Source organism: Pectinophora gossypiella, chromosome 11, assembly GCF_024362695.1.
Source record: "Pectinophora gossypiella chromosome 11, ilPecGoss1.1, whole genome shotgun sequence".
Taxonomy (NCBI): domain Eukaryota; kingdom Metazoa; phylum Arthropoda; class Insecta; order Lepidoptera; family Gelechiidae; genus Pectinophora; species Pectinophora gossypiella.
Window position 1 is genome coordinate 3,619,772 of NC_065414.1, and position 25,336 is coordinate 3,645,107.

The window sequence follows — 25,336 nt, forward strand, 5'->3', positions numbered from 1 at the left end:
AAGAACTCTCAACATTCGTCTCCTTCACTTTACTCTTTCTAACACTTCCTCATTAGTAATCCTTTCTGTCCAACTTATTCTTTCTATAGATGTACTATCGAGCTAAAATAACCATTGATAGTATCTGATAATTGATTTTCAAGGACAGATGTCGATAGTTCGGTAACTCTAGCACACATTGGATGGCACACATTCACGTTCGGTTTCGGTTTAAGCAACTGCATGCCGCAACCAAACGCGATGAAATAATTAACTGGCTTCGCAACGGCACCAAAACAACTATAAATATAGACATAAACGTGATACTACATGGTGACAGTCGTGACTTAGATAGATATATTTGTGAGATATTTAATTCTACACTCTACACTCTAATCTTTCTTAGATCACAGTGTAAAATTAAATAGGTAGAGCAGCGGTTTAAAACAGTCGTCATAACAATTGATATATTTTGAAATACTTGTGATACATTTAATTCGACACACTCTCATCTTTCTTAGACCACAGTGTAGAATTAAATAGGTAGGGCAGCGGTTTAAAACAGTCGTCATAACAATTGATATATTTTGAAATATTTGTGATATATTTAATTCTACACTCTCATCTTTCTTAGATCACATTGTAGAATGTAGAATATTTGTGATATATTTAATCCCTGTGATTTAATAAGGGTGGCAATGTAAAATGAAACGATTGAGATTTTTTTATTGGTCAATAAACTAATATCGATTGTAGAATCTATTAAATAGAAAATAAGCATGTGTATCTAAAATAAGGTCACAAAAACGATAGACAAATCAAAACATAAGATACATTTTATATGAAAGTAGAACATGCTTGCCAGTCCATTTATAATCTCTACTAATATAATAGCTTTAATAATAGCTTTCACGCTAAAACTACTAAACCGATTTTGATGAAATTTGGCACAGATATATATCAGACCTCGGAACGAAGCATAGGATAGTATTTGTATTATTTAGGTGTGGAATAAACATTTTGCGTGCGATAACCAATATCCACGCAGAGCGTCATGGGTGGAAAGGTAGTGTTATATAAAAACTGAGGACCTTCTTGAAGAGGAATTATAAATGTAGGACAGTGTATAATCTAGAGCACATGACAAATTGTAGGCCTACATTTTTAATAGCCACTACAAGTCTACAACGTTATAGCTCACGTCATTATTGATATAGTAAAATGACTCAGCTGTTTTATGAATAGTAAGTAGGTGGAATTTAAATACTAGCATACATTATCTGTGGTTTCACATAGTTAAGTGCGTTTTGAATGTTTCAATTTTTTTTTTCTTCTATTACAGCTACAATAAATAAAAATGAATTTAATACAATATTCTTCTTCTTATCGTTTTAATGGCTTTTAGATTTTTTCAGCCGAGTATTTTGCCACCCGGACAGCATGTATTTATAAGCTCAGACCGTTGAATACAATTTTTAATTTAATATTCTGTTCTTGTCACTTTATTTATTTATTTGTACACAATGAAACAGACACAAGAAACATACAAAGAAAACAGATAGTACAGGCAAGCTTATCTCTAAACAAAGATATTTCTTCTAGCTGACCTACGTGACAAGAAATAAACTCAACGTAAAATATTATATAGATAGACATTACATACGCGTACAAAATATTTAGAAATACTTTCATGCTCTTTTCATTCCTAATATATGTATATCTGATCATCTACATATTTAATCGAAATCCATGCGGACAGTAAGCTAGTATATTTAAATCCACCTATCAGTAGGATCGGCAGCTACTTATCGCAGTCCGATTACCCAGTTTATCGGCTCCCGTTACCCAGTAGCCTGGATACCGGCAACTTTCGCGCACTCTCGAAATCGGACGATAGCGAAACGATTGCATAATTATCGAATCAGTGTTTTATGTATGTTAAACAGTTGATGGGTATGATCAGGGGCGCAAACAAAAAACTAACTGGTCAGGTGCGAGTCCGAATCACGCGTTGAGTGTTCCGTACCACGACAAAATCTTACAAATTTATGACGATGGGTGATGCGCTCGCTACTAAAGCAGCTTTGCGTTTAGCGTGTGGCCTGCCATTCACTGATTCACTGGAAGTCCAGTCCAGTTTCGAAAATCAGAGGGGTTACAATGGCCACATCGAAGCAATTTATTTAAAAAGCAATATTGCAATAGGTACTGATTTTTAGATGAATGACTTCGATGTGGCCATTTTAAGCATTCCCATACTTGTCGTGATGTCCCGATCACACCCTCATACATCAATAAAGTTTCACTTTACTGTTAGCTTAACTGTACTTACCCAGTCGGGTTAGTCATCGAGATGCCTCGTCTAACTGTCAATCAGTGGAATAAAAGCAAACACATATTGTTACGAGTAAAATCCGTGACTTATTGGCAAAACATATCCCAACCCAAATTATCATTTTCTTATTTAATTTTACAAGAAATATACTTCAAAATATTACAAATAAGTTTTTTCTTTCCGCAAGCCATCGGCGGCGCCACGCGGCGCGGGTGCATAAAAACTTTAACATTATAATATTTCCTGCCCGGTACTGTTTCGTCAGGTATTGTAAGCTATGGTGATAGCTGATTATATGATGTGAGCTGTATCACTATATGAATGAAAACTTAGCTTGAGATTTTTTTATTGTATTTTCATCAACAAGTACAAGACATAAGTAAAAAACAAAACCAAAATACAAAACGTTGTTAAAAAAGAGGAAATATAAAAAGACAACATATAAAAATATTATAAAACCCAGATCATACAAAAATATTTTTTAAAACACGTGTAAGACCTTTATAACATTTATAACAATTCCTACTGTCATGGTGATGCAATCAGTGCATTACTGGAATCGAAATGTGTAAGAAACGTGTGTACTACTTAAAGCGTATAATTTGAATAGAATAGCCAAAACTAAAGTAGGACAAACAAGGAGAAAGTTCAGAAACACATAAGTAGCTAGTATTAAACAGAACGTGTAGCTCAGTACTATTAGTGATTATATTTCAACATTGATAACGGTTTACAATAGATTGAATGCGTGGTACGAGTTACATCTGTCAAATTATAGAAACCAGTGTTGTGATGTTCATTAGCATAATGCATAGTGATGTATCAGTCGATATTAGGACGATCGATTTTGGTATATCTAACTAGCAAATTGACAGAGTAGGTACAAGAGAAGATGATTTTTAAAGTTTTTTTATTATACATATTTATGCAGGTGTCAATATAAATAGAAATATTAATATGAATAGAAGCCATACAACTATTATACGCCCTATTATTATTATAAGCCATATTGGTAATGGGAAATTGTAAACAGGGCGGTAAAAATAAAAGATTACCATAAATATAAACAACGTACTATAAGTAGGGTTCATCGAGTACACAGGAAAAAAGAATATATTTATTCGGCAAAAAATACATAATTACTTATTATTAGTGGTAGTTACAATATAATTATAAACAAAGCTGAAACGGACACAGGACACACCACACACATATATAATTAATTATAGATGATTGCAGAGAGTTATAGCTATATTGATTTTCAGACTCAGAATCCGAGAGTAGGTGCAAAATATTTCTAACAACTGCTACTACTCGTACCTCAATAGATACAAGTATTACGATAAACTGTTGCTTTACATTGTTTCTCAATACAATGCATATTAAATAAGCAGAGCAACAAACTCATCTTCGTGAGCTTATTAAGCCGAATGCAATGCTTATGTAATTAGCTGTTGCACAAATTATATATATCCAAGGTCTCTCATTATATAACGGAATATATAATATTGAGGCAGTGCAGATATATAACAGCTTGACAAAAGAGATAAAAAATACTGCAGCTATGACTTCTTTTAAGAATAAACTTAAAATCTATATACTAATAGCATGTTTGTATATTATAAACTCTTGGATAACTATTAATAAGCTAATAATAACTGTTTTCTATTGTTTCTCGTATTAAGTGAATTTGTAATTCTTTTGAGAAATAAATATCTTTAACCTGAATGCAATGTCGGTATTGCGTGTCAACGGTATGCCCTGCTATTCAATTCTGATCTCAGATACCTACCTTATTAGCGGGAGAATGCTAAGTCGCATGTGTTTTAGACATGCCATCCGTGTGATACTTTCGCAACTATACAAATTACTATGATTTTTTTACTAAACCAATGATAGTCGAAATTGTTTTCGAATTCATGTTTGGATCATAAATGATTATCACGTGCTCAGCAGTGAAGGAAAACATCGCGATCTGTTCCATGTAAGTAAACTCTTCCACAAGGAAAGAGAAAGAGGGAAAGACCAAGAAGAGCTTCTTCTTCTATCGTGTGGATTGTGAAGTGGATTATCAACCCCATCAACCCTGGTGTCAGGGTCACTAGTGAGCCGCCAAAGGCCCCTGACATGATCCAATCATAAATTGAAACTCTTAATATTCGAATTCAGTTCAAGAAGTCTTTAAGATACGTCTGTACTGTTGATTAGTTATACTTAAACTTATTTATTTAGTAATCAGAATTTATATTGAACCTTGTACACGACCCAATTATATCAAGAACTAGCTCGATAAAGAGGGTGAAAAAATCTCCTCCCGCGTGGAAAGGAAACGCATTTACGCAAACACTTTCGCTGCGATTTCTCCGGAGGTGTATGCAGTTTGTCGCGAACGTTGGGTAATTGGTGCCTAACAACCTATTGCTAGACTATCTTAGCTTGAACCCTGACAAACAGATAGACATCCGTAAGGTGGCTGGCGGCGGCTAGAGGAGAAAATCCGAAGACTGAGCTCAGTGGTGTGCCTTAGGAGAGGCCTATGTCCAGCAGTGAACGTAGGCTGTTGATCATGACGATGATGAAGACAGAAATCACGTATCAGATGGCAATCTACAGCTATATCTACTTAGTATTGAAAATCTAACATGGATAATATCATATTATGATGAATTGTGTGGTGACAGGGTACCTTCTACCACCCGTATAGCCATTGGTTAAGTACACACAGGGTGTTATTGACGTCGTAACGAACACTGAGAGGGATGATTCAGACCATGATTCAGAGTTAATAATATCAAGTGGAATTTTCCGTAGCAAAATTCATGTTTTTTTTTTGTGTTTTAGTTCCACACTTTTGCAACGGAAAATTCCACTTGACATCAAATTAGAATCATGGTCTGAATCATCTCTCAAAGTATGTAAGTATTATTATGTATAGTGTATTTGTATAAATATGAACTGTAGACTGTAGTTAATCATGTGTAATGTATTTGTATTAACCGTTATTGATGCAGCGTCTCGCATCCAGGATTTTTTATGGCCGTCCATTTGTACTGTTGCCAAATGTTTGTATGTTTTGTTTGTACGCAATAAAGGATATTTGATTCGATTAAAGCGACATGTCAAGTGTCTTGGTACACTGGTTGTCGACTAACCTGCTACCACGGTGTGGTGTTATGAAGGAAGCGGGGCTAGACTGCTGACAACTGGTACAGCTGTTTTTGTCGTCACGTAACGTCAGAATAGTTACGGGCTAACAAAACATGGCTGCATTGCAAATAACAGGCAATTGTTGAGATTGCCAGTTGAAAATTGCCGTTGACGTCGCTAACGACGTATCTGACATTTTCAACCAATCTGATTTGCACCTTTTGCTATTCTTCTTCTTCTACTATCGTTATGATTTGTGAGGTGAATTACCAACCTCATCAACCCTGGTGCCAGGGTTATTATTGAGCCGCCAAAGCCCCTGACATGGCTCATGTAACGACTACTTACTTACATCAGTAAGTAGTAACCGGGACCAACGGCTTAACGTGCCTTCCGAAGCATGGATCATCTTACTTTTTGGACAATCGGGTGATCAGCCTGTAATGTCCTAACCAAACCAGGGATAACAAAGTGATTTTTGTGATATGTCCCCACCGGGATTCGAACCCGGGACCTCCGGATCGTGAGCCCAACGCTCAGCCACTGGACCACTGAGGCCGTGACCTTTTGCTGTTGTCGATAAGACACAAATTATTTCAGCAAAAAATGCAGATACGTCAGCTTCAGTTTGCAAAGTCACGAAATGTGAGTTAGAGATAGATAGGTATAGGTAGTTTGTTATGACTTCGAAGCAAAAAGATGGAATTGTTCAAGTTACGTACCCACGAAGTAAGCTTTGTTCTTTTAAAGGAACGAGGTTCGAATTTAGAAAGATTTTAGTACCATGTAATTAGTTTTCTTATGTATAGTCATAGAATAAAGATAATACCACGTACCTACCACCACCACGTACCACGTGTCTACTTATAGACCGGTAACTCTCCGCCTCGCATGCTATCTATATGGCTTGATATTTCCAAGCCATTTCCCAAGCCGTTAGTCCCGGTTAATACTGTTATAGGTACATAGTCGTTACATGAGCGATGTTCGATAATAACCCTGACACCAGAGTTTCTGAGGTTGATAATCCACCTCACAGCTAGAAGAAGCTATTTCCTAGGTCGGTGGTCAGTTTCGAAGCTCACACGATGAAGCCTGGCTAGAATGAATCTGACAAGCAAACACTAAAGGTGAACAAGTTGCGTCTCCGGTCATTGCTCAATAATAACCCTGACACCAAGATTTCTGAGGTTGGTAATCCACCTCACAGCTAGAAGAAGCTATTTCCCAGGTCGATGGTCAGTTTCGAAGCTCACACGAAGCCTGGCTAGCAAATAGTAAAGGTGAACAAGTTGCGTCTCCGGTCATTGCTTAATAATAACCCTGACACCAGGGTTGCGGAGGTAGGTAAGCCTCCTCACAACTGGAAGAAGAAGCTATTTCCCAGGTCGGTAGTCAGTTTCGAAGCTACCAGCTCACACGAAGGCCGGCAAGAACGAATCTGACAATCAAACACTAAAGGTGAACAAGTTGCGTCTCTGGTCATTGAAATATTTAAATATCACCTTTCAACTCTACTACATGAATCAATAGTGCCTTTATGCTAAATCCCAACTAAATAAAATTTTAAATCTAAAAGGGCTTTCGTTTGTTTTTTTGCCACAACTTACCGAATGAGAGCCCTCAGCGCTCTCCATTTGCCCAGCCAAGTAGGTATTGCCAATAAAGCCACCGATTGTGCTTTTCTTGTCACTTTTTACCGACTTCAAAAAAGGAGGAGGTTCTCAATTCGACCGATCGATTTTTGTAATTGTTTTTCATCATCACCTCCCTAGCATTATCCCGTTTTCCACATGATCCACTTACCTAACCTGAAGATTTGACAGGACCAGGTTTTTACAAAAGCGACTGCCTGTCTGACCTTCCAACCCGCGAAGGGAAAACCAGCCTAATACAGGTTAGGTCACATACCTTCGAAAATGCATTTCTCGGGAATGTGGATTTCCTCACGTATGTTTTGTAATTATTTAATGTGCACAGTAAAGCGTTTTTGTATTGTATGGTAATGTCATTTGAGGCAAACCTACAAAATAAAGGTTTATATGTTAAGCTTTATGGGTACACAAAATACGCGGCAGTAAAGCGGGCGAAGTCGGGGGTAATAGCGAATACAACCAAAGATAATATCACTATGGTCTTGCTAAAACCTCGTTATTTCTATTAGTTGTCGTAAGTCGTAACCTGTTCTACCTACGCATTCGCATACTGACATACAATCTAAATTACGCAAAAGTCAAAGCCGCCATTTGTCTTGGTAAAGTTTCAAAAATTAGCATGTCTTAAATTACACGCATTTACTTTCAATGCGTGACCGTAAAATCTTGGTCGAATCAATAACAGAGCAGATCTAAAATGTCTAGTGTAAGATGACCTGTGAGGTACCACTGATTGTTCTCTTAAGAGGTCTTACCTGAGAGGTCCAGAGGTCAACTTTAAATGGTGCTACAGCCCACTCAACGATGCTTTATGAAACGATTTCTCTTGAGTTATTCATAGAGAAAGTGTAAAATGGGTTTGAGACAATAGATTCGTAATATAGTTTGAACAGTTGTGATGTATCGGCATGTGGTTTAAATTATGGGTTACATACCCAAATCATAGCGGTGTGGTGAAACGTTGCCTTATAATTTCAAGACGTAAGCGGGTCGTTCTTCTTTTTTATCGACAATAAAAAGACATTTTCTCGATTTATCGGATTTAACAACTTTAAAATTATAACGGCAATAAATATTTTAAAACATCATATAAAGATGTGTCTGTAGAGGACTATTTAGTGGTTCTCTTTATCTTGGTAACATACTTTTCTTTGCAGGCGCATTCCAAAAAATATTGTGACAGAGTGGCCCTTTTCATCGGAGACAGCATTTCAATTTACCACTCTGTCACATAATTTTGTGAAAAACGATCAAGCTACGTTAATAACTAATTGAGGAACCGATTAGTATTTTGCTTGTATTTTGAGTATAATAAGATAACTATATTTTTGGACAATCAAAACATGAAATAAAATTTTAAAACATAACTTATCAGAAGCAGAACGAAGGACAGATCATTGTCGATAAAAAAGAAGAACAACCCAAGCGCCATTTTAAAAGATGTTTTTGTTAAACAAACTAGTTTCAATACAGGTAGTTTCTCCGGTTTTATCCGGATTGAAATGAACTCGAAATCGAGGATTTGTTGAAGAGAATCACTTTAGAATGCGATTTTTCAAAAAGTCGTTTACGTGGTTTTCACTAAGTCTAATGCCACGACAATATACTCTACAGCTACAATTTTTTTTTTTACTAATCTGGATTGTCGCAATGCTGGGTAAACGCCTCCCCCCTGAGTTTCCACTGCTCCCTGCCCGGGACGATCTTAAATCCGTCTCAATCGCATCCAGGTCGTCTTTCTATCGCTTCCTGGGTCAGTCTCTGCATCCAAGAGGTGTCCACGTGAAAACTTTTGCCCACCTCACGTTGCATTCATTCATTAATAATAAAGGGTACTTACTTGAGGTTTATTCCTAGTCTATTTTACAAAGTAAATAGCAATATGCTGATCCCTTGTCGCCATAAGGTCCCTCATATCCATCTTAGAATTTCGTATCAACAGTGGCTGCAATTTTCAACTACACCGCATTGTATACTCGTAACACGCGAATATTCGTTACACTTGATCCACAATCTGCAACCTTTATCAAAACGTGAGAAAAACCCACAAACAAAACAATTAGTTGTTAAACAAAACTCAATTTAATGGGGGTCAATGTCTTTTCACACGAACTAACGTAATCCAACGCAAATAGATCACAGTGCATTGTTCTTTTGAAATTGAAAAAAAAAACGCATTTGGGATAGCGCTAAAGGGATAGCGCAGCTAATGACTCTACCGGGAAGAAAGGAATGTAGGAATAGTAGGTTGAATGAAAAGGAACGTTAAAGTGTGTGAAAGAGAGAGTGATGAGAGACTACTTTGCCAAACGGAATCTTTTATTAAATTTACTGGCTACAGTCCGCAACTTTTTCTTCCCTAAGAGCTTGATTTTCTGGTTTAAAACCAGCCTGTATTCTTCCCTAAGTGTCAAACTGTCTCCATATATAAATCTGTTCATGTATAAAAGGTAACAGACATACAGTTACTTTCGCATTTATAATATTTGCGTGGATTATACCAGAAATATAAAATAACATAATAAGAAACACCAAAGACATTTTTAAATTAAACACTCCTTTAGAATTTTTGAACAAGCAGTCTATCGGATGGACAAACGATAACTATGCATGAGAGTATGGATAGCTAAGACCTTATCGAATGGTGTCAAGGATCAAAAATATAATAGAAGACATGGCAAATCTTAAAGAAACAACGAACAAAGATTCATTGACAAAATGCAATCAATAAAACTGTAAATATTGTTGCATGGGAAGACAAGGGGGAATTATCACAAAACCAAGGCCACGATTACAGAAACAAGGTTTTGGTCAAAAGTGTCTTTCAATATGATGATGAAACATCAAGTTTTATGACGAGTCTCTTTTGATTCACCGAGAGCGAGATGTCAATGTACAAACGAAGTTAAATACTGTTTCTATTATTGATAATTTATCTACCTACATAGATAAACTTACGACTAAGTATAACTATAAACATTGGCCCCGATTCCTGCAGGCACCGCATAATTTTATTTTAAGTTATATCCGTCATTTTCATATCCGTCGAAAAGGAAAGGGACGGATGATTCACAGCTCTTAATTTTAGGAAGAATGAGTAAATGAATGAATAACCCGGGCGAATCAAAAAGGTACGTCGCTGGTATGCAATCCGTTTGACGTGCTGTCTACTTAACTGTGTCGGGTTATTGACTGATGTAAAATTTTTAGACGGTTGGTTTAGATTTGTGCTTAAAATTGACGTGTGTTCCATAAATTTTATGCTTGTCGATTACCCGTCCCTTTCCTTTTCGGCGGATAAGAAAATGACAGATATAACTTAAATTAAAATTAGATGGTATTTACAGGAATTAGCACCATTGTTATGTAAGAAAGTTCGAAAATCAGATTTAAGTATTCTCTTACTAACATAAATTCATAATCCCATGGTCATTATACAGCGTTTTCGTCTAAGATCAAGTACAGGGGGTTAAAAGGCAACATCGAAACAATTCATCTAAGAAAGCAATATTGCAATTTGACATAAGTGCGCAATGCAAACAAATGTCAAATATCAATATTGCTTTTTTAGATGAATTGCTTCGATATGGCCATAAGAGCACCGATTTTTTTTTTCGCAACATATAACATTTACTTTCGGACTAATTATCTTAATAACTTTTTCGTAGTTTGCTTAACACATTGCCTCATATTTTCATTGCAAAACATATGATATGAACGAAATCAAATGGTCATTAGACACTTGATTTACAAGTGCAATTTCCGTGACATAAGTGTTACACTTATAAATAAGTAGGTGATTTTAGTAGATATGAAGAACTGCATTAATTGTCTATTTTATTTACTACTTAGTCAAGTGAGATATGATAATTAGAAGATTTAGTACGACCTACTCTGAACCGGCGTGCGTGTATGAAGCGATTGATGAATGTGGAGGAAGCAAGAGAAGTGTGTCAGGATCGAAGCAAATGGAATTCTATAGTCTTTGCTTACCCCAGTGTAAAATAGGCGTAAGTTTATGTATGTATGGATGTAGTCAAATGAGATACATTTACGAAAAGTCAACGAAAATTTTCTATTGAATTTGTAGGGAAATGTCGGAGTGACGTCATCAATAAAAGCGGTCAACCATGACGTGCTTATTGTTACGTAATTCATAATTTAAATTCGGGAATAACTCAAAGAAGAACGAGATTGATTTTTTTATCACCTTGGACTAGCTTCTATTTCTAACATAACGAGCTCACGAGTGTATACCAATAGGGGTAGTCAGAGTTATATCCATCACAAGATGAACTAAAAGTCCACACCTCACCGAGCTTTCTGTTAGACCAACCTGATAGGTGGTGAACCGTATCGCTGTCTATAATGGTTAAGCCAACTGAGGTCTAACATATTATAATTTATCTTCGACCCAGTGAAATACCCTATTATTGTTCTAAAAAACTTAGTACATAACAGGCTACGTTATGCCTACGCAACGATAAAAAATATGTGTATAATTATCTACATGTGTTATCTATCACGCTATATGTATATTAGGAGCCAGTTAGCTGACGTGGACCGATATTAGCAAACCTTATCATAATTATCTTACGTTGTATAAGTACATAAAACAAATTGACGTTTTGTTTTTGTTTTGCTTTAAGTGCAATAATTTACAATTTATCGCATACACGTGTTAAATCGGACCAACAACCTCTTACCACTTTTTTTTTTACCTAAACAAAATTAATCTGTACGTAATATATTAATTAATTTGTATGATGAAATACGAATTGGCATTGATTCTCAATTTGAATGTGTGCTTTAAAATTAATCAATAGATTTTATGTCTTATTTAGATGTTAAGCTTTGATTTAATTTTAAATACCTTTTAGTCGACATGAGAAGTACAAACCATGTTTAAAGAGACAAAATTTTCTGATTAAGTATACCAGATAGATACTCCATTTGCTTGAAAGAAACTGCTACTTTCGCAATAAGGCCCTGTTTTGTGTGTCTTTGTCCAGTATTACTTTTTTCTTTTTCTTTGTTCTGAATGAAGGGTCATATATTTTGAATCAATTATAATTTTATTCTAAAAAATAAAATAACAATGACGACTCAATCGTTAAGTCAGTCACAAACACATAATATTTGCAAACAATAGCCAAATAAGGACAAATAAGGTGATATTGTTTTAAATCCGAGTAAAATAGTTCCTTGATGATTTATATCATCAACGCGATGATCTATCAATTGATCGATTTCATGATTCTTCGACGACCCGGATGACAAGCAGCACGAAACAAAGTTTTTTTCCTTTTCTTTCTTTTTTTTTCTAAACAGGCGTGACGCGCTGTTACAACGGATAAAGACATTGAAGTTTATTTTACGGGAATAGCATAAAAAAATAAAAATAGTCAACAAAGGCGTGCAAAAAGCGGATACCGTAACAACTGTATCGTGACCCGTACTTAACGGTTGTAATAACCGGAAAGTTCGTACAGGTCAAAGTTATTCAGTGCTATGATAACCGTTGAACTTTAACCGGATTAATGCATGTTGGTCGAATAAATACATTGTTGCCAATTTAGTTAGAATGAAGATACATTTCTTGTAGAAGTTTCATCATATCCATTTTATGTAGGACTTAGAAAAAAGTGGTTCATTTTGTTATCGTGTGGGTTGTGAGGTGGAATGCCAACCTTATCAACCCAGGCGTCAGGGTTATTACTGAGCCGCCAAAGACCCCTGACATGGGTCATGTAACGACTACATACGTAAGTAGTTACCGGGATCACCAGCTTAACGTGCCTTCCGAAGCACGGATCATCTAACTTTCAAACAACCAGGTGATCAGCCTGTGATGTCCTTACCAAACCAGTGATCGTGAGCCCAACTCTCAATCACTGGACCACAGAGGCCGTATCAAAAGTGGTTGCAAATTGCCTTACGATTACTCTACCAACCCCAATAGGAGTCAGTGGTGGGAATATACACACCAATATTTCAATTTATTTAATTGTGTCCGGTTAATGGTAATAAACTCGCCCTCTATTACGAGTACATGGGACTTAAACATAAATGGCGAGGAGTTGGTGTATAATACTATACACCTCTGCCTACTCCATCGGGGATACAGGCGTGATGCTACGTATGTATATATAACATCATAGAAATGTATGAAAGGAAAACAAAATTATATTTGATGGTATGTAAGGTTAAGAGGTTCACATTACACGATCAATTTTTGAATTACTTGTAACGGCTCACTATTTAAAGTACGTATACTGTTATGACCGGAGGCATTATACACATATAATATCTAGAGGCTTCCAACATGTTCTAGAATAAGAAGGTTAATGTTTTAGTTAGTAACCAGTAAATGATCGTGATATGAGGTCCGCATAGCAACAGTCAAATTTGTCAGGAAAAGGATTTGTTGTTTGAGATCATACATACATAACATAAACTGCCTATATACGTCCCACTGCTGGGCACAGGCCTCCCCTCAATCAACCGGAGGGGGTATGGAGCATACTCCACCACGCTGCTCCACTGCGGGTTGGTGGAGGTGTTTTTACGGCTAATGGCCGGGACCAACGGCTTAACGTGCCTTGTTTGAGATCAATCAAAACCAATACATATTTGTTTTGACATAATAAAGTATGCCAATTCATACCGTCAACATAGTTATAACACAACACATAACCCCAATTGGGGTAGCCAGAGGTACATCCATCACAAGATGAACTCAGTACCCACGCCTCCGTGAGCTTTATGTTAGACCAAGTGATAGTTATAAATTAATACAAAACTTACATAACATAAACAGCCTATATACGTCCCACTGCAGAGCACACGCCTCCCCTCTGTCAACCGAAAGGGGTATGGAGCATACTCCACCACGAATTGAATTTCAACCGCAATACATTTATCGTGTCATAACAAAGGTAACAGAGAAAAATGGAAGCTGCTACATAGTGACACACAAAACAACATTGAAAAGACGTCAACGTATGAAATTATACTTCCTTCAACGGTTTATAAATAAGGAAGAATGGAATTTAAAACTTGTTTATTATAACATGACCGACACGTCATTTAGACGTATTAAATGTATAATCACATCATCCGCAAATCAAGTACTTCTGGTTTCGCAATCAGCCATACATACAATCGTACCATTCATACATACATACTTAGTCAGAGATATCCATCTCGGGAAGCTTGTGAAAAAAATTAAATGAGCTTCGTGATTGAAAAATCGTGATTTTGTGATAGTTTAATACATATTTTAAATAGGGAAAAATGGCTTTCTGGTATTTTTTTGATTTGATCTTTATTTAATTGGGCATAGTATTAACTGGCATTATTGACGCAGCCGTGGTAGCCCAGTTGGTAGAACGCTTGCCTCTCACTTTGAGGTCGCAGGTTCGAATCCAGTACGGGCCTAAACCGATGATTGTCGAATTTGTTTTCGAATTCATGTTTGGATTATAAATGATTATCACGCGCTCAGCGGTGAAGGAAAACATCGTGAGGAAAACCACATTCCCGAGAAATGGATTTTCGGAGGTATATGACCTAACCTGTATTGGGCTGGTTTTCCCTTCGCGAGTTGGAAGATCAGGCAGGCCGTCGCTTCTGTAAAAAGCCGAACTTGTCAAATCTTCAGATTAGGTAAGCGGACCCTGTGAAGAACGGGATAATACTAGAACGGTGATGGTAGTATTAACTGGCATGTTTAAGAATTATAGTCACCGTGTAAACCTGAAATAGACCATGGATTTTTCTACATAAGTTCTAACTTCAGACGGGACTTGGTAGCCGCTTTTTCTCCTTGGTATAAAGCAATAAATACGAGAGTATATAATACATCTTCGTAAACATATTAATGTTACATTTAAGGTTACCTTGTCAAAGGGGCAATTTATGTTATCGTCTTCTCTGAAAAGGTCACTAAATTGAGTTGTCATGGTAGCAATTGTACTTATAAATATTTAGAGTAGACAGGTAATTCGGGAGCGTTCCTTCGACTAAGCTAAGTACTGCTACTTTATTTCTTATTTTAAAATATACTTGCGTAGAAAGAAAACCATAAGTCGTCTACATATTTAATGAAATAGGTTGCCTACTTAATGTCATGACATGACTTAAAAGTAGAAGAACTTATTACATTGCCTAATTATTATTGCTAAACTATAATCTATTGAATGAATAACCCGGGGAAATAAAATTGACATCTCGCTTATATACAACCTGTTTGACGTGTGCTGTCAACTTAATTCTGTCGGGTTATTAGCCAATATAAAATTAGGGCAGGGTTTTTTGAATTTCTGCTTAAAATTTACGTATGTTACGTATGTCTGACAATACCCGTCCCTTTCTTTTTCAGCAGATAAGAAACTGACAGGTATAACTTAAAATAAATGTAGATGATGTATACAGCACCATTACCTACTACATTCAACTTCGGACGGAATCGCTGAACAACATACATGGGGGTGTTTCTGGAAGGCAATGAGCCCCTCTATTTTATTTATTATTATTTTTTTTCTCATTTTGAACGTGAACCTCTGGGCAACCCTGTATAAGTACTACACTGGTAACCTACTGACAATGGCAATTCGTTATATAACGTATTATTTATTTACAACATAAACAAATCAAAGACATGCAAATGAGGCAACTGCAGTTTTAAAGCTTAGTCGAGTTAGCTGTCAATGTCACTTGAAATGAAATCTTAGGGTCCTTACAAACGGACGCTTATTTGTCATCCTGTGTTGAGTTATATCATGGAATCATTATAACTTATTTCCTTATTTGTACACAATAAAACAGTCACAAGGAACCTACAAAGAAAGCAAACAGTAGAGGTAAGTTTATCTCTAAACAAAGAGAGCATCATTTATCATCAGCCGGAAATCGGCATGATGTAGGCATATCATGGATTAAAGAATAATAATAAATAATTATAGAACAGTAACTCTCCGCCCCGCACCAATTCGTATCAGGCGCCGACCTCACCTCCTCTGGGTCTTACTTCAGTCTTAAAATGGCCGTAAGCGGCTAAGAAGTAAGGTCGGGTTTCCACTGACGCGGAGATGAGCGGAGAAGAGCTGAGATGTGTGGATTTGACCAATCGAAAATCGAAATCGAGAGAGCGAAAAACGAAGACGCTCTGTCACTCTCTCCCTCACGGTCATTGGTCGATTCCTGCACATCTCCGCTGATCTCCGCACAGCTCCGCGTTAATGGAAACGCAGGCAGAGACCGCGCGGGCAAAGCCTCACTCGCTCGCACTCACGCGTCACATGGTAGGAATGAAATTTTTTATGGATTGTCCAAGGTGTGAGACGTCTATTTTACTTATATTTCTACGCTGGGCTAGAAGCGAACAAAAACAAATTTAGAATTCGTAATTAAAATAAGTCATTAGCAAAAAATTTATGAGATTAGTATTTGATATTTAGACTGGTTTCTATTTCTAGATTGTGATTTTTGTAATTTCTCTTTGATCCAGTCAAATACCCTATTAGGATATTATTGAGTATGCACTAATCTATGTACCCATCGTTTACGACAGGCCCGGGAAAACAAGCACAATTCAATAAAACCCATTATTTTGGTCCTTTCTTTCATACTTGCCGCCCGTGTGTAAACGCCTTTAGAATTAATCCACGGCGCCAACAACAGACATAATTACTCACGCTTTTGTTTTAATTAACGCAAATAGATTGGAATGATTCAAGAACTTCAACTATTACAAACATTCACTGGTAGAAACTGTCAGTAAAAACGCAAATACGCGACAAAAAAAACGTACACAGATTTGAGAATGACTATCAAAATAACAATGACAGACGAAATATCTATATAAAAACAACCTTTTAAAATAATTTATCAATAAGTTTTAGGCAAGATTTTACCTTATTTACTTGGAATTCCATTCCTAACCTGTATTGGGCTGGTTTTCCCTTCGCGGATTAGGTCAGACAGGCAGTTGCTTCTGTAAAAACCGGACCTGTCAAATCTTCATTAGGTAAGCGGACTTTGTGAAAAGCAGGATAACGGGATGACTTGCAATTCCACTAACTGCGATTCTATTCTTGACTCACCACCTTAGCTTTATTTATTCAAATCAAATAAACTTTATTGAACAGAACTACACTGCACTTGTTTATTTATTCTCACCACTCTTCATACACAGTATACTTTATCTGCTCGTCGATTTGGAGTACTTTTGATCTAGCATATCATTACACGTCCCCAATGTGATCGCGGTATGTTTACTTCGACGAAACTTTTGCTGCGCGTCTAGGTGCGCATTCACCTTATCTGTCCTATAATACTCGTATGTATATGTCATATCATCATCATCAGCCGTACGACGCCCACTGCTGGGCATAGGCCTCCCCCAGTATATGTTATATACTTATGCGCAATAATTATTTATTATAATATTGAACGATTTGTTGAAAAGATGTCAAGTAAATATGTGTTAGTGAAGTCTGGTAGCTAAAGAATTATACCTACACAGATTAATAAAGCCATTCCGTGTAGCCAACAGGCTTCATTTTACGACGCTACTCATCCATTATTTTTTGATTTATTAAAACTGTTTGTTTCCGTACTTCTTAAGTAGATTATATATTGATTTCAGACTTGAATATCAACCAATCCAACTATAAATTCAAACTCATAAAGTCGAATTCAGTGAATTAGGAGCTCGAGCCGGGATACGCGTACTTGTCACATTCTAAAAACATTATATTTGTATTTGACATGTCGTGTACAGTCATGAGCAATATCATGTACCCACTTTAGAACCCTGACGCACTAACATATTTGATATTTAAAGAGACTTACATTTTAATTTGTCAAAAAAGTTAATGTGACACGGCTTCAAAGTGTATACTATACATACTGGTACTCGTGACCGTACATATTGTTATTTTTGTCGCACACAAAACAATTCTTGTTTGACTTAGAACAACTTTTTTCGCTACTTCCTTACCATTATGGAAATACATGTACTGGTTGGTTGGTTCAATAATGTACATGTATTGCATCACATAGAAATATATCACTAGTTATTTAAAAGATTAATTTATATTAGTATTTCAATGTCGACGATCTGGTGAAGGTCGCGGGAAGCCGCTGGATGCGGGCAGCGCAGGACCTATCGCCGTGGAGATCCTTGGGGAGGCCTATGCCCAGCAGTGGGCGTCGTACGGCTGATAATGACATGATTTCAATGTATATTGATATGTTAAACTAATGTTTAATGTGAAACAAATATTTTCCACGCGGAAACAAATTCATTTACATATCTGTAAAGTTACTTCTATACAAGCCAAAAAAATATTACCATATATTATTACGGCTTGTATAGAAGGTAATCTACCACACCCAGGACACTTCATTCAAAACAATCTTGTTTTACACATACACCATACATTGACTTTATCGTACACTAATATAATGAATGGGAAAGTATGTGTGTGTCTGTTTGTATGGCCGGCTTCGAAAATAATCGAACATTAATCGATATAGTCGATTACCGGGCAACACTAGTACGATTTCCGAAAACAAACTCAGTTTTGGATTCTGTTTTACCGTTGTTTTTCGGATTGGATTAATTCGTTTTGTTTAGATTTATAATATTCTTGGATATTCGTTTATAATAAGACAATCGCTTCGGTTTTGGATTTGGATTATGTTAAGAATTCTCTTCTGTGTTCTATATCAGGAAAGAGGAACTGTGTTACCCCGAATTTAACGCGAGCGAAACCGCAGGAAAAAACCTAGTAGTCGTCATATTCTTGATTGATGATTTTGAAGCAAATTTAAAAACACTCGTTGAAGGAAAGAGAAACTCATGATAAAGCATAAGGAAGGAACGGAGAAACTAACCCAGCAGTGGGAAAATCTGGACTATAAGGTAAAACATATAAGGATTCGATTCATATTACAGAGAAAAAATATTGACATGTTCAATTCTATAGAATATCTTGTTGATATAATTTATGAAGTTGACCATTCTAGTAAGAAAATAATAAATATTGAAGTATTTATACGCCTTGCACAGGCCTGTAAGGCGATTATTAAATATTTTGATTTAATAATGATAAATATCTATTATACCTGTGTCTTTAGAACTCTAGGAAAAACTTCCAAGAACAGGAATGATATGTTAATTTCTGCGAATTCTAATAAAGTCCAAAAAGTAGTACTTTTTTTACTTAACAACTTATTAGTGGAATTCCAAAAAAAATTTGAAACATCATCCCGGTAGTACTAAAGTAAAGTCGCAGGTGTTTGGACTACTTGAGAAAGCTGCAAATAGAGTGGATACTATGTTTATATATTATATCGTACGTGTATATTGGATGGATATTTCCATCCTGTTACAACATTCCGGCTGTGGGTGACAACACGTTCCACCAACCTATACTATGTTTATGTATAGTTTTCCTAAGTCCTAAACGCACTCGATTCGTATCAAATGCATATGCGAATTCTTACCACGTGAGATTGACGCAAGAGCTACGATTACACGATCAAACAATTTGAAAAATCAGAGACGTGTGCTCGTTTCATGGCAGAAGTAAAAGTGGAGATGCTATACGTATTGATTTGAAAAGTATTAATTAATAGTTCCGAAAATGCCCAAACCGCAAATAGTCAAAGTCTACTGACAAGGTAACACGACAATCGACCCGACCCGGGTATATTATTTATTCTATAATCATCTTTGAGAAATGTAGATCATAACAATGAAACCTATCTCCTTTCTCTTTCTCTTGTCGAGATTAGCCTGAACAAACATAGGAAAGGGTTATATGATATATATATACAGTTTATACAATATATATTGCAACAGTGTCATGTTATTACACGCAATTGTTAAAAGGTGACATTCTGTGTCATTCATTATGTTAAAGAACTCAGGTCCACACGCGTTTTGTATTTAAAAAATATAGACACTTCATTATAATTTTATTTACCAATGTGACCATGACTATTTAAAAAAATACAAAACAGCTCTCTATTGACTCTAAAATGTAAACAAATCATTAATCTCATTCAGCTTAGGGTCATATAAGGACAGGCGCTATATCACAACACGTTTTGACCTTTTAAAGACAGACGGAAGATCGTGAGACCTTCATATTGAAATCTATAGCAATTATATTAAGTATAATTATATATTGGTAGTCTCTACTAACAGACAATGATTTAAATAGTTTAAGAATGTATAATATATAATAAATCAAAATATTGTAATATACACAGAAAGCTCGGTGCGACGGCGGGTACTTAGTTCATCTTGATGTGGATGTACTTCTGACTACCCTAAAGATATAGTCGTGAGATTATGTTACGTCACACCCCGGGCACTTCATACAAAGCGCCTTTTACACATACGATTGAAGACTAAAGTAAGACCGAGGGGGATGAGGTAAATAAACCTAACTCAGCCGCTGGTGGGGAGCGGAGAGTTGCCGTTCCATACGTAGTATTGTTATTCTACGGTTATGTGTTAAAGGAACGAATAGCTGTACTTTATCTATTAGGTATGTCAAAACGGCCATCATAAACATCCTAATCGCGTCACGATGGACCAAACTATTAATTTTCTCTAACGTTTCATTCGGACGGGGCAATCCATTCGAAACAAATGACGGTTAATCGATTTGAACTCTCGTCGATTTTACCGGGCAAGGCCGGTGGTTCGCGAGTCTTGAGCGAAGGGCGGGGAATAGATATCTTGTATCATAGATAAGTAAGTTATTTATGAGTTTTAAATTGTATAGCTGATAAGGATCGGTTATATCACTAGTTATAGACTGGGCTGCGTGCAATGACTGCCGCCTATGGGGTACGTAATTACGTATTATCTTTAAAGAACGAAGTTGCGTTGCAGTGATCAGTTCCGTAACATTCTTTTTCCAATTCATATTTTTCTATGAAAAAAAAACACAGTTTCAGTTCAGTTTCCTTTTTATTCATTCATTTATTGGAAACTAGAGCACATTTGTGATTCCAATTTTAGACCTAGCTACGCTTTTCGCCTGTACAATAATACGAGTAATATTCATCTCCATAAAAGAAGAAATCTATGTTGAGTCACAGAATATCGTAACCAAACCGCACGCTGGACACTCCATACAAAAATCTCATTCTTACCATGTGTCGCCTAACGCGTAAGTGCAAGCGAGAGAGAGAGTTCGCGCGCTTTCCCTCACACCTTAGCGGCTTATGGATTTTTAAGACTAAAGTAAGGTAAGACGTAAAGGCTCCTACACACAGTGCCGGCGGCAGGGCCGCCGGGCAAGCCGCCGGCCAAGCCGCCGTGCACCCGGCGGCATACAAAGCCGCCGGCTTTGCCGCACAAAGAAGCCGCCGGCATGGCCGCCGGGGTGTGCCGGCGGGTTACGCGGCCTGTCGTCAGTTCGTGCCCGGCATTCGAGCGGTAGTGGTGTGCAGTTTATGTGTATTCAACAAATTAAAATGTCGTTTCATTGGGACGAGGAAACCGTGTTGCTATTAATTGAAAAATTTCACGAAAATGATATATTATGGAATCCTAGAAACGCAGACTATAAGAATAGGAACAAACGAACGGACGCATTGAACATAATTGCAAGTGTATTTGACATTGATAAAGGCGAAGTAGAGAGAAAGTTAAAAAATTTAACCTCTCATTATTTTCGGGAAAAAAAGAAGTTTGAACAGTTCAACAAATCTGGTGCAGGCACAGACGAGGTACAGGAACCAAAGTGGTTTGCCTACAAGGCATTGAACTTTTTGCGAGACAAAAATAAACCACTATCCACAGTAAATAGTGAGAATGATGTAAGTATATACGTTTAAATATTAAACTATTATTATACTATTAACTATTATCACTATAATTGTACCTACTATTATTATTTTATTGTATTAATGTCCTGCTTGTAGTGTTTATATTGTGTGTAATAAAGTGTTTTTACTTACTTACTTAAATACCTACCATGATAAAAAAAAAGAACGGGTTGCACTCCGGGACTGCCGGCAGAAGTGAAAACTCAAATAGCAACGTTGTGTATGCTTTAATATTATCAGTATAAAAGTATTATCATTTATGTGGTAACATACAATATTTATTTTATTTATTTATTGCGCTATCATAGACAAACATGCCAATTTTTATTACAATAGAAAAATTACACTACAGAACTATTATAATTCAAAGTCAAAGTTCTTTATTCATCATAGGATATTTTAATACCACTTGATTATTGCCTATTATTTTATGTCCCGACACTCGTATACAACAGATAACCGACTACAAACCGACTATGTCAAATAGGTCAGTGAAAGTAACGTTTTTGATATAATTATCAAACTTCTTAATTTTCAGAGTTATAAACCTATCAAACATGACCAAATTACATTTGCACTACTAGTGAATTTTTTAACAATAAAGTTAAGGTCGAAATTTCTATGATTGATGACAAAAATTATAAACTTATAAAACATGACCAAATAACATTTACACTACTAGTGAACTTTTTAACAATAAAGTTAAGGTCGAAATTTCTATGATCGATGACAAAAATCTTACGCTTAAATATCTTACGTTTTTTGTATGGATTTTCGATCACCCTTCAAACGACGCGAGTTTAACATTTTTTCCCCATCTAGAAAAGTGCCAGGCGCCGCTAAAGAAGTATTCACTTCAAAAAAAAAACATATTATTTCCTTCTATTTACAGACGCATTCGCAGGACAGTCAGCAAGATAATGCAACAGCGACTAGTTCCCGGAAAAGGAGATGCGGTTCTGATGGAGACAGTGATATTGCTGAAGCCCTACAAGTTTTAAAAAATATGTCAGCTTCGTCATTTGCTCGCGACGATGCCTCGGTATTCGGAGAACACATAGCAAATAAAATACGAAAAATGGATCCCATAACAATTTCTACAGTACAACATCATATTAATAATATAATTTATCAGGCTGAAATGGGCGTTTACTCAAGACCTTCCACGGTGGCGGCAGCTCAAGGATATTTTACCACTTCGACATCTGAAAGTGTACGTCCTTCCACTAGCCATTCTTCTATTCAGGACACCGACAATTCTGATACTCAGGACAGCCTATTTACATATTTGGAAAATAATTAAAACTCTTTTATGATGCTACATTAAGGATTTAATAATTAAAACTATGATTGTACTCGTACGTTGTGATTAATAGTGAGATTAGTGAGGCGAACACAGATTAACAAAGTGTTACCTGGTTAAAATTTTACTTAAAATATCATTATATAAACACTTATATGCTAAGTAAACGTTGTTCCCTATAAAAATGTGTTTGATTTATGAAATGTAATGTTGCCATGGAAGTTGTCCTTGCTCTGAAAGAAAATAGTTCATCAACTCATTCCTGACCATAGAAGGTTCCAAATTTCGATTTATTTCAATATTTGGTGCCGGTATCGTTATCATATTATCCTCAACATCAACGTCATTTCTTCGGATAAAATTGTGCAGGCATACACAAGCCATTACTACAATTGTCATTTTCTCTGGCTGTAAATTAGCTATTGTATGAAATATTCTGAATTTTTCCGATAATATGCCAAAAGCATTTTCCACGACTCTCCTTCCCCTACAAAATCTGTAATTGCATATTCTTTTCGGAGATCCTCGTTCATGTTGTCCAGGAAATGGTTTCATTAAGTTAGGAGAAATCGGAAAAGCATCATCACCAAGGAAATAAAATGGTACATTCATAGTCCGTCCAGGTAAAGGTCTTGGTGTCGGTAGATTTATAGATTCATTTCGCAATGCTTCGTAAAGCGAGCTATTTCTAAAAACACCCCCATCCGAAACTCTTCCTTGACAACCAATATCGACGTATAAAAAATTATAATTAGCATCGACTAATGCCAACAACACAATACTGAAAAACGATTTATAATTGAAAAACTCTGAGCCACTATTATTGGGGCACTGTATACGTATGTGTTTCCCGTCAATGGATCCACAACAATTGGGAACATTCCATTTCTTGAAAAACAAACGTGACACCGAAAGCCATTCTTCTTCTGTGGTTGGCATCTAGAAGAAAAAAAAGGAAATAAAAAATAATTTAAAATAAACATTCAAAACTAAATATATACTTAAACGTTTAGCATATGTGCTTGAAGGCCTAAATGTAAAGCTATACTGAAATATTATCTAATTCCAGCAAAATCGCTAAAAATATTTGCGCTTAATTAAGTACGACTTAGGTTATGGTGTTCTCTAGCTTCCCCTCTAGGATTCCCTGTGAGTGAGCTTCCCTGTGACTATCAAGAGTGAGTCATGAAAAAATTACTTACCTTAATTTGAAGTTTTGATATTATTGCTTGACAAACTTCGGGAATCAGTGAGGAAAGAAGTTGTGGTGAAATTTTAAACCGTTCTCCAAGGCTGAAATAACTTTCTCCTGTAGCTAAAAACCGCAACGTTACTGCCAACCTCTCTTTAGCGGGTATAGGCTTTCTCCAGCCAGTATTTTTTTTGCTAATGTACTCTTCAGTACTCGCTAACAAAAATTCAAAATCTTCATATGTCATTCTCAGAAACCCAAAGAACATACTATTGCGCAAACGTTGACATCCCACATCATCTTTTTTATACTCTTCCATCATTACAGTACCGTTCTGCCATTTTCTATTTTGTAAACTTGGGCGCACCCAAAACCTTCTCGTCTTTTTTCTTTTGTATTTTTTTCTTATTAAAATATAAATGACAACTGCGGCGGCAGTACTGATGATTTCCGTATTCATTGTAACCAACCTACCAAAAAAAATCACTTCACTAGCGTTCTATGTGACTGTCACAACCGGAATGATGCTTGGCGGCTTTGTGCGGCTTGTGTCGGCGACTTGTATTGCCGGCGGCACAGCCGCTCGGCATGAACCCGGCGGCATTGCCGCCGGCATGTGTGTAGTAGCCTTAAAAGGGGGTAAGGTCGGCGCCCGATATGAATTACCGTAGATCTAAATACATATTTCAACATATATTTTTCTATCCCGTAACCTAAGTTAATTAACTGATTGACGTAAATACAGTGGATATACTATAGTCTCGTAAGACGAACTCTTCAATCAAATCAACTCGAGACGCAAGAGGAAATTGTCCGACGAACGACGAGAGAATGTTTGATAGGAGTTTGGTAAACATTTCTATTCA

At 36.4% G+C, this 25,336-nt stretch overlaps 1 protein-coding gene across 1 annotated transcript; it reads right to left on the reverse strand.

Annotated features, from left to right (window-relative positions):
* Positions 1-22,088: 22,088 nt before the first annotated feature.
* On the reverse strand, positions 22,089-25,103 carry LOC126370697 (uncharacterized). The gene is made up of 2 exons (XM_050015707.1): positions 24,481-25,103; positions 22,089-24,217 (listed from the first exon to the last, which is right to left on the reverse strand). The coding sequence occupies exons 1-2, from the start codon at positions 24,928-24,930 to the stop codon at positions 23,474-23,476; spliced, it is 1,194 nt and encodes a 397-aa protein (XP_049871664.1). The 5' UTR covers positions 24,931-25,103; the 3' UTR covers positions 22,089-23,473.
* Between the last annotated feature and the right edge of the window lie 233 nt (positions 25,104-25,336).

What these genes read in the sequence shown, in the direction of transcription:
- LOC126370697 (XM_050015707.1), bottom strand. Translation starts at nt 24,930, where the DNA reads ATGAATACGGAAATCATCAGTACTGCCGCCGCAGTTGTCATTTATATT. An exon ending in TATCAAAACTTCAAATTAAG is followed by an intron (nt 24,218 to 24,480) that starts GTAAGTAATTTT and finishes TTTTTCTTCTAG; the next exon opens with ATGCCAACCACAGAAGAAGA.